This window comes from Temnothorax curvispinosus, unplaced genomic scaffold (assembly GCF_003070985.1).
Source record: "Temnothorax curvispinosus isolate PA1 unplaced genomic scaffold, ASM307098v1 QBEX01002684.1, whole genome shotgun sequence".
NCBI lineage: Eukaryota > Metazoa > Arthropoda > Insecta > Hymenoptera > Formicidae > Temnothorax > Temnothorax curvispinosus.
The window spans coordinates 1-11,008 of record NW_020212464.1 but is presented as its reverse complement, the minus strand read 5'-3'; the positions used below and the strand labels follow the sequence as shown (position 1 = coordinate 11,008).

Below are 11,008 nucleotides of genomic sequence, written 5' to 3'. Positions count from 1 at the left end.
AAGTTATGACGTATAACACTACCGGCAGCTACCAGTAATGACGTCACGACAGCGTTTGGTAGCGCTACCATAGAGCTTCGCGAACATCCAGTAGCGCTAGATAGCGCTAATAGCGTCTCCCCGAACGCACCCCTCGGAAGGAAGAGCGTTGGTAGCGAAAAGTTATGACGTATAACACTACCGGCAGCTACCAGTAATGACGTCACGACAGCGTTTGGTAGCGCTACCATAGAGCTCCGCGAACAGCCAGTAGCGCTAGATAGCGCTAATAGCGTCTCCCCGAACGCACCCAACATAGCCAAAGCGCATCCAAATCGGTCGTTATTTTTTAGGGGTTGTTTCAACCCCTAAACGTCGAGATAAGCAGCAAAAAAAACCCGGGTCTAATGTTTTTTTATGCTCGACAACATAGCCAAAGCGCATCCAAATCGGTCGTTATTTTTTAGCGTTTTTTTCAACCCCTAAACGTCGAGATAAGCCGCAAAAAAAATACGAGTCTACTATTTTTTGATGCTCAACAACATATCCAAAGCGCATCCAAATCGGGTAGGAACACTTCCGACCGTTTCCTTGTCAGTTAGATAAGCAGCGTTGCACATAGCATCTAACGTTTTAAAGCGTCTGGTGTATTTGTATTGTTCAAACAGTGTTAAATTAAGAAGAATGAACGATCTTTCAGTATATTCATACTTAGCAATTTTTCCATGTGACATACTTCTTTTAGCCAACTGTAAGAAACAGTCATCTGTACGATACGTTTATATTCCGTATCTATGCCTATCATATGAATAATTATATGAAGAAGGGCGTCGAAAGTACACGTATTGCGTATTATTACGGTTTCTCCTTGTTTCTAATTTTACTGGTTGACATAAATTTCCGTTTTTTATCATTGGTATGAAAACAGTATCTGTTGATTCCACACTTACCCCTTCAGGACATTTGTCCAGGTAAGTTTTCTTTTTAATATTGGCAAATTTTTTAATATCTTTATTTGCCAGACCCATCCAGTTTTCTTTAAAATTTAACGGATCGACAGATGTGTCGTCAGAAATAGAGCACAATGAATCTGATACTTTAGAATAAGCTTGTATACCATAAGAGTAGTCTGTAATAGAATTTACACTTGGGCTATTTGTAGAATTGTGTATTACTTCATTAGTATTAGAAATTAGTGTTGAATTAAAATGTGAATCAGAAAAATCAGAATACTGTTCGGATTTATGCATATCTATTTTGTCTTGTTTCAGAGGTATTTTAACTTCCGGTTTAGTCAAAAAAGCGTTTGCGGCATAGTCTAAACGTAATCTGCCATCGAGATACTCGAGATGACTGGCTACAAATTTATCGACTCTCATCGGAATGCATCCTTTAAAAAGTCGTGTTTTATATTCAGCGAAAAGTGATTCAACTGAAGAAGAAGTCGATACTTCCATATCAGCTTTAACGTAAGAACGCATTACACTTGTCCACAGTGGCAAATTTGGAATTAAATTTTTTATTTTTTTAGCAGCTGCGGGATTGTATAAAACGCATTAACTATATTTCCATTTTAAGAGCTTAATGCTAAAGCATTAGCTTTGGCATATAAATTATTGCTCCATTTTTGCCAAGATAGCGAAACGTCTTCGGAAAAACCATCTACTAAATCATCCACATGTGTAGAATTTATTAAGTCCTCCACATTCACACCTTTAATACAATTATTAATTGATTGTAAGCACGTCTCAGCTAGAACAAAAGTGTCATTGACGTTACCAGCGTCTTCGCTTACAGCTACGACCAAGAGAGACGTTAAACAAGAACATAATTTTTCCAAAGATTGCATTTTATACGCTTGAGCGATGCTTCTAAGGTAAAATTGCCGTATTTTATTCGGTAAGTGTCGTAAACATTCCCATCTACTGATGATTTTTATTACGTAGCTAACATCTAATCTTAAGTATGAGGCTGGCAGAGCCGCTTGTTCATTTTTTATAATGACTTCGTAACAACACGGTAAATAATGCTTTAAATCAGCGCAATCTGCAAATGCGCGCTCTAAAGCAAGTAATATTGCTCGACTAAAATCAGTTATTACTACAGACGGTACTTTAGCACCCGATCTCCGAATTTCAAGTAAGAAATATATTAAAAAAGCTGCATCTTGCTTCGCTGAGATCATCTGGAAAACTGCGATACCACGTTTATCTTCCGGTACAATTACGCATTGATATAAAAACAGATGAGGCGATTTTGTTCCATCAGGTATTGGCAATTTTTTTGCTATACTGCCTGTAGCATCCATAGTAAAATATGCATTTTTTGAGCGATTAATCATTTTGTACATTGTCATTTGTTCTTTAGACCAATACATTACGTAAAATGGATCTAAGCCTATTCCATGTATCGAGCCGAGCCTTTGAATATATTTATATACTTGCGAATTGGATCACAATCAGCTGTACCTAGACGATTATCCAATCGTTTTGCTTGGCTTTACGTAAGACACATGCCGAATACAAAATTGGATTTTCATCACCAAATTCCATTATCCTGTTTGCTTCTTCGGTACGCCAAATCGTTGCCTGCTTTTTTGTATCTATTAAATGACCAGCTACTTTCTGTCAAAGGAAACCTTTTAATTGCCTTTTTTTGGTATGATTAATTTGGTCGTTAAAACCAAGCAAGGTACAATCAAATATTGCGCTTTGTTCATTATGTGGTTTTTTGCCGTTTAATTTTGCTTTGCATTCCTTGCATTAAACCGTACGAAACATTTGGCATTGAAACTTGGGAACACAGTTGCATTTTTGAAAGTAAACGCACAAGGAATTTTTGTCTAATCCCATATTTTTGCAGCAAATAAATCAGTCCATTTACCAGGTTTTAATTTCAAGTATCGACGCTTATTATAATGTTTCGCGACAAGTTTGATATTGTTTAGGATTAAGGCAAAATCGGTATAATGGGGCGCTGTCGTGACAACGAACGCCCTTAGCGCGAGCACACACAACCCTCGGGCTTGACACGAATTCGCCCGAGATCACCCGGTTGTCGCGCCTACCGTTCCGACCGCGCGATTGCAAAACGCTCACGCGTTTCCTAATTTGCGTACACCGCGCAACGCGTTACTTTGCGGATTGATGTGATTCGTCTCCTTACATCGTGGATCGATGTGATTCGTCCTTCGCAAGGCAACGACCCCCGCCGAGGGTCTCCTATCAGGACGAAGGATGATCGACATCGATCCGCGCTTTCTTCTGTTTCTGCCTCGCTAAGGAGAAAATCAAGCCGGTCGTTCGTGGCAATTAGCATCTTGGGAGTCGATTGGTCACCGCGTGAAATATCTTAAATCGCTCTTCCGTTCACGTGAAGCGAAGAGTGAGCCGGTTTTCGTCGCGTGTAGCACCCGGTCGATTGGTTATCGCGCGAAGTCCGGGAAGTTGGGTACGCATAGAGCCCCCGTGCAAAGGGTCGCATCGTGCGCACAAGTTTCGCGATCTGCATTCGCTCGAGTGGTCGTCGGGTGAAACGTTTCATTTCACGAGCTTTTTCGTCGCCAGTAATACGACGTGACAAAGCCAAGAGACGGATCACGTAATCCGTGTGCGATAGCGTGATTTTTCAAGAGAGAACCGTGTCGACGGCGAAACCGTCACACGAATCAAACCCGGTGGGTGCTTCTTTCTCGAGCGTTGCGATAACCGCGCGTAACTTCAAACAAGCAATTCTTGTACAAATCTACGCAAGGAGTTCGATTCCGATATCGACCATCTTGTCGTGCTGCGCCGTTCTTATTGTTAACGCGGGATTACCGCGTCTTGCCACATTTTCTTTCTCATTGTTATTAGTGTGAAACTCGTCCCCGCTATTGCGTCCCCGAGTGACCATAAGTGCGTCTGAGCATCTCGCAAGTCATCGTGTTCGCGGTAGCTTATCTGCATCGCGAGCTAGATATCCGTCGGTCGCGTTCAAGATCTCCGATCGCGAGGGCGGTACTCAATCGCTCTTCAAGATTTCCGTTTCGCGAGCCATCGCAGAGAGTACGAGCGACGCAAGATTTCCGTTCCAAAATTTACCGCGAATGCTCAACCCGCTCGGTTGCGCGAGTGCGAGAACATTTTGTAAAACGTGTGTAAAATAAATTGTGCTTGTAAATTAAAACAAAGAGCGTGCGTCATCTAAACTCCACTTCTCGTTAACTTCTCTCTGGACCCTTGCCCCGCGCACTTATCAGGGTGGTCCCGGCATTCAATTCGTGTCCCGAGGTCACCTCGGCCAAGCACGAAACATCTGGTCCTTCGAGCCGGATCGGGGCAATTCTCGTTTACGAGAAGTGTTTTAGACCAGCACATTGTCAAGCACAATGAGTGAACAACTGCTAGAAAAGCAGTCCCAGCGATTGCGAACGATCAACCGCGCACTGGAAAACTTCAAGCAAATTGGAAAAAATAACCTGACTGCAGCGAAGATTCGCAGTCGAATCAGTGACTTGAAGCACGTCTGGGCAGACATCAAAGATGGACACTTTGCCCTCCTGGCCGCTATTCCCGTTGCGGAACGAACAACTCACGCATACTTCAAGGATCAACAGTACGAGACCTACGAAGAGAAGTATCGGCTCTCTTCAGATTACATGAACGAATGTCTGGAGAAACTGGAACCGTATGTAAGTCCGAACCAATCTCTCAGTTTTGGACCGCAGTCACCCGCAATTCCGTCGTCCGCGTTTTCTTTGTCACATCTTTCGCCGATAAAACTTCCTCCGTTTGACGGGAAGTACAAAGAATGGGAGAGCTTTCGCGATCGGTTTACGTCCCTTATTATTAACAATGAAAATGTCTAATTTCTCGCGTATGCATTATCTAATTTCATGCCTCCGGGATCGCGCTCTTGAGTGCGTGAAAGATATCAGTATTACCGCGGAGAATTTCGATATTGTCTGGAATATGTTAAATGCGCGCTTTGAAAACAAGCTCTGTTTGATAAGTATTCACATGTCGACGCGCCTTAATTTGCCAGTTGTCGCGAAAGAATCCGCACTCAAGTTGCAATCATTACGCGATAAAATAACTACCGCAGTCGCGGCTTTGAATAAATTAAATCGCACGCCTGAAAAGCTATGGAGCGATATTTTCATAAGTCTCGAGTCCCAAAAACTCGATGTAATTATACGAAAGGCATGGAATTTAAAGTTTAGTGAAAATCAAAATCCTCCGTCATAGGACGATTTTAAAAAATTCTTGGATAACCAAATCCGAACTCTTGAGAATTGGAAGCTCCCCTCTTCTTGCTCCGATAAAACGAAAAATGCGAATATTCATAAGATCAGTGCTAACGTGTTTGCGAAAACTTTCCCGCCGTGTTCGTTGTGTAAAGCGAAGCATGGTTTCTCCGTCTGTTCGCAATTTACCGGGAAGAGTCCGAACCAGCGACGAGAACTTGTACAAAAGGAGAAGCAGTGTTTCAATTGTTTAAGTCCAAATCATGGAGCAAAGATGTGCTCCAGTACATATTTGTGTCGTCTTTGTAAAAAAAACATACGCTGCTTCATGTAGATTCCGACTCTTCTTCGAAACCCGCAGAGGTCACGGCGTCAACCGAAACGCCGAAAACCGTTGAATCAAAAAGTAACGAAATAAACTCATTGTTTGCGTCGCCGCATACCAATCGTTCGCATGTTTTGCTCGCGACAGCTCGGATCACCGTTGGCACGTCATCCGGCCGTTCTGTTGTGAGAGCCTTGCTAAATCAGGGCTCCGAAATGACTTTTATAACCGAGAAACTAGCGCAATGTTTACAGCTGAAGAGAATTCAAATGCCTACCTTAGTTTCGGCTGTCGGGTGTGTAAATGCCGGGACTTATCGTTACGCGGCTGGAATAACGATCTCTCCGAAAAATAAACGGACTCCGGCATTCTTGACGACCGCATTAATTTTAAAATCGCTAACGGCATACGCGCCAAAACAAATGTGTGTGTGTGTGTATGTGTGTAAGTGAGTGTGTGTGTGTGAGTAAGTGAGTGTGTGGGGGTGTGTGACTTGGCTGGAAAGGAAGCATGTTTGACGAGAATATGTTCCGTCTGGCGCTTGACGGAGGAGCCCTTGTCGAGGATGGTGCGATCAAGAAGACTGAGACAGTCATCGGAAGGGTAACTGAAGCCTGTGACGTCACAATGCCAAGGAAAAGAATTTCTAATCAGTTCCCACCAGTATACTGGTGGAATGATGGTACTGCTATATTCCGTAAAAAGTGCAAGCGGGCAAGAAGATTGTTTCAAAGGACCCGAGGTAAGCCTACCTTTCACGAACTAGAAGTGAAATATAAGGAAGTACGCCTAAAGCTGAACAAAGCTGTCAAGCGTAGCAAGATGCAGTGCTGGGATGAGCTTCTTAGCGAGGTTGACGGCGACCCGTGGAGTAAGCCCTATAAGGTGGTCATGACTCGACTCAAGAGTCAGCCAATGACACCACCCATTTGCCCGGCCTTGCTGCGGAGGATCGTTACGGTGCTTTTCTCGCAGCGGCCCGAATACGCCCGTGAAGTTGCATGGGCTGCTGGAGAAATGGTTCCACCCATCACACTGGATGAATTGCTAAGGGCCACCAATAAAGTGGGCAATAACAAGGCCTCAGGTATGGATAGAATCCCGAACGTAGCGCTCAAGGCTGCTATCAATGCATCGCCAGGGATATTCTTAAACATGTATAATGCGTGCTTCAGGGAAGGTATTTTTCCCGACAGGTGGAAAGGGCAGAGATTAGTGCTTCTCCCAAAAGGAAAAAACCCACCGGATGAACCTTCTTCCTATCGGCCATTCTGCATGCTGGATACCGCCGGCAAGATCCTGGAGCGCATTGTACATAGGAGAATTGAAGAGATAGTTTATCACTCTCTGGCTGATAATCAGTATGGCTTCAAGAAGTCTCGTTCAACTCTCGATGCCATTAAATTGGTAGTCCAACACTGCCAGAGAAGCGATTTCTGGCAGAAGGTGAAAGAGAGGAGCGAATATTAAGAATGCCTTTAACTCGACAAGATGGGACTGCATCATGGACGCTCTTAATAGGCTAAAGGTTCCGAGGTATCTCCAGAGGATGGTAGCGAACTATCTCAGAGACAGGTTTCTCATGTACGACACAGAGGACGGCCCTCAGGGGTATAGAGCTACGGGGAGTGTTCCCCAGGGCTCTGTGCTCGGTCACCTGCTATGGAACATCATGTATGACGGGCTGCTGAGGTTGACTCTACCTGAGGGGGTAAAACTGGTAGCATTCGCGGACGACGTCGCAATCGTCATCACCGGAAAATACCCGGAGGAGATCAAGGTGAACTTTGACGAAACGTATGCAAAGATTCAGCGCTGGATGAGGTCGGTCGGACTGAAGCTTGCTGAGCACAAGACGGAGGTTGTGTTGATTGAGCAGGAAGGTGGCTGAGACTATTACACTCAGAGTTGGCGATCATGAGATCACATCCCAGCCGTGTATTCGGTATATGGGTGTGATGATTGACACGAGGCTCAGTTTCAAGTAGCATGTGCACCATATCAGTAACAAGGCGTCTGTGGTGGCGGCAACGCTGTCACGACTCATGCCGAACGTTGGCGGCCCGAAGCAGAAGAGGAGAGCATTCTTATCATCAGTGATGATCTCAGCGCTCACATATAGCATTGACATCTGGGCCGACACTGATGGTACAGACGTATCAGAAAAAATAGCAGTAGTACACCGGTTCAGCGCTTTGAGGATAGCCTGCGCATACCGCACAGTATCCGGTGACGCAGTATGCGTCATAGCTGGAGTGTTGCCCATCCGGGTGCTAGCGGAAGAGCGGAGATCCTTATACCAGCAGAAGAGATCGACAATGCTAGAACCGAGAAAGTTGAAGGCGAAAGAGAGACGGAATAGTCTTTGCCGCTGACAGGCGAGTTGGGACGCCTCACCAAAAGGAAGATGGACCTACCGACTTATCCGGAATGTAGAAATGTGGGTAAACCGCAGGCATGGAGAGGGAAATTACTACTTGACACAACTGCTATCCGGCTACGGATGCTTTTAAGCGTACCTTCATAAATTTGGGTACGAGGATTTCCCAGAGTACCCGGTCTGCGATGGAGTCGAGGAAAACGCGGAACACGTATTTTTTCATTGTCCACGTTTCAATGGGTCCCGTAGAGTGCTGGAAGACGCTTTCAATACGTGTGTCACGCCAGAGAAACTGGTCGAGGTCATGCTGTCGTCACAGGCAGCGTGCAATGCGACAAGCACCTTCGCTGCGGAGGTGCTTAAGGAGCTGCGCTGCAAAGAGCGCGACAGGAAGAAGAACAATTTATAAGAAGAAGGAAGCAGAACACTAACCCCAACTGAGAACGGGGTAATCGTAATAATCCGGTACATTGGAGGAAAAGCTGCGGCTAGGACCACCCCGCGAAGCAATACCTAGCGGTAGTCCTGCGGGGAAGAAGGTCAGAGTAACAGAAGCGGGTTTTTAGCCGGTGAGAGTCCGACACACGGGGAGATAGTGCCCTACGGTGCATAATGTATTTTCCCTCTTATAAAACACACACACACACACACACACACACACGCACACACAGGCACAAACAAGTACGACCGTACACAGGACTACCATGAGCCGATGAATCCATTTTCCTGATGTTTGACGCTCTGTAACTCGAAAACTCCATGTTTGGACTTTGTGCCCATGGTCACTTTTCACCAGGACGTCATAAACTACATCATACTAAATTTTTAGCCAATTTGACCGGGATCCATTTTCCCGTGGTTTGGTGCGGGGTTTTTTTTCCGATGAAGAGTAAAGTGACCTTTAGGTTCTTGTTCTGGTCTTAAAAATTTTGTTCTGAGTTGTTCTAGTGGAGGATATAATAGTTTTAAAACGGGAAGCCTGGAACTAGATTTTTGACTAAGAAAATCGAAAATAATATTTTCGATGAAGACTTCCGTTTCCGGAACGACAGAGGCTGACAGGTGCGAAAGCGTGTGTGAAGAAAGTGAATAGAAGTGTGAGTTAAAGGAGGTAGAGGAGAGGAAGAGTGACTGAGCGGGGAGTTAAAGGAAGTAGAGGAGAGGAAGAGTGACTGAGCGGGGAGGTGCGGAGGTGAGAGAGCAAGGAGGCGAAAGGGGTGAGCGAAGGAGTGGCGGGTAAAGGAGAACGAAGGGCAGAAAAGTGGCAAGTCACAGAGACGGGCTAGGCGCGAACGATAGCTAGTGTAGAGGGGCGACGCGGTCGGCGAACCGAGCTACGGCGGCAGTGCGTGGTAGGGCGCGAACGCTAGTGTGAGTAGGGGGTCGACTCGACGGGAAAATCGAGACGCGGCAGGCAGACCGAGGCAGAGCATAGAATAGCATAGGTAAGGGGAGAAATGAAACGTAGAGTAGAAGAAAATGAACGAAGAGAAGGAAAACGAGATTGAGGTAAAGAAAGTGATAGATAGAGTGAAGGAGAAAGATAGAGGTAGAAGAGGGTGTACGGGGAGCACGGGGAGCACGGTAACGTTAGAAGAGTTATGGAAAAGGAAGAGAGAGGAGTTAGATAAGAGCGTGGAGGAGAAGGAGGATATTTTCAAGAGAAGCAATATAACGGCAAGATCTCCAAAAACAGACGCAGAGATAGGTGTGAGAGAATTGAGGGAGATAATTGGAGAAATGAGAGAGGACTTCAGGTCCATGAGGGAGGAATTTAAGAAAGGCTTCAAGGAGCAGAGTAGGAAGATGATAGAAGAAATAAAGGAACTGAGAAAAAAGTTCAGGGAGCAGGAGAAGAGATGGAGAGAGGAGAGGGAAGAGATGAAAAAGCAGAAGGAGAAAGTATAGAAAAGGTTAAAAAGATTGGAGAAAAAAATAAGAAAGAAAGGGGGAAGAAAAAAGGGAGGTAGGAGAAGAAAAGGAGGAGGTGGTGGAGAGGATGAGAGAGATAGAGAGAAGGTTGGAAAGGAAGGAGAAAAAAGAAAGAAGAAAGAATATAGTGATAAGGGGTTTAGAAGTGAGGGAAGGAGGGAGGAGACAAGAGGTGGAAAAGTTATTGCAGGGAATAGGAGCCAAAGTGAAGGCAATAGAGGTGAAGAAAATAGGTAGTAAAGGCAAATTAGGTTTTTATCTCGGAACCGGTTAAAACTACTCGGATTTGAACGTTTTTTTTTTAATGTAGGTAATTAGAAACACTACAATGTTTATGGGTTAAAAATTGACGCTAATCGTTTATTTAATAATTTTTTATTTAATAATTAAACAGCCTCACAAAAAAATGAAATTTCTGTCCGGCGGACCGGACTAGTCAATTCTTACGTATTTTGGGTCGCTAAATCCGAATCCGAGGTTAGAATTCAAAAGTTGGTTTTTTTTTTCTAATCTCAAAAAACATTTTTTTTAGTACATTTTGAGCCGTAATAAAAAAGCGCGAGCTAGCTTCGAAATTTTGACCGTAGATTTGGATTCAAAAGCTTGAATTACATAACAATTGACTAGATTTTTTAATTTAAAAAATGGCAGATCCAATATGACGGACCCAATATGGCGGATGTTTCTTCAAATTAATCCGATTCGCTTGAAACTTGGTACTCGGGGGTTTTTGTCGTCGCTGAGTACGAATCTGATGTCAGTTTTCCAAAATTCAAAATGGCAGATCCAGTATACCCGATGAGTTTTTGAAAATTGACCAGATTCGCCTAAAATTTGTTACTCGAAAGTTTTTGGGGTCGCTGAATACGAATCTGTCGTCAGATCATAACGTAATTACACTGAAAATGCAGTTTTTCCCACATGACTCTGAGAAAGTACAAATCTTATATATATATTTGACGTCCAAGACCACAATAGAGTCAAAGTATATCCATGACTTGATCCTTCTGCAACCTGGGTACCTCCACGTGGTGACAGTGGACAACGGATTTATTCTGGCAAAATTCCTGGGTTAGATACTTGACGCCGTCATGGCAGAGGGTAACAACCTTTTAACGATGCAGAGTCTCGGAAACCCAGTATTGTAGTGTTTTTAATTACCCAC

At 44.3% G+C, this 11,008-nt stretch overlaps 1 protein-coding gene across 1 annotated transcript; it reads left to right on the top strand.

The window, feature by feature from the left end:
• The first annotated feature begins 9,390 nt into the window (after window positions 1–9,390).
• On the top strand, window positions 9,391–9,819 carry LOC112451858 (golgin subfamily A member 6-like protein 22). The gene has a single exon (XM_025011763.1). The coding sequence runs from the start codon at window positions 9,391–9,393 to the stop codon at window positions 9,817–9,819; it is 429 nt and encodes a 142-aa protein (XP_024867531.1).
• The last annotated feature ends 1,189 nt before the right edge of the window (window positions 9,820–11,008 follow it).

What these genes read in the sequence shown, in the direction of transcription:
- LOC112451858 (XM_025011763.1), top strand. Translation starts at nt 9,391, where the DNA reads ATGAACGAAGAGAAGGAAAACGAGATTGAGGTAAAGAAAGTGATAGAT.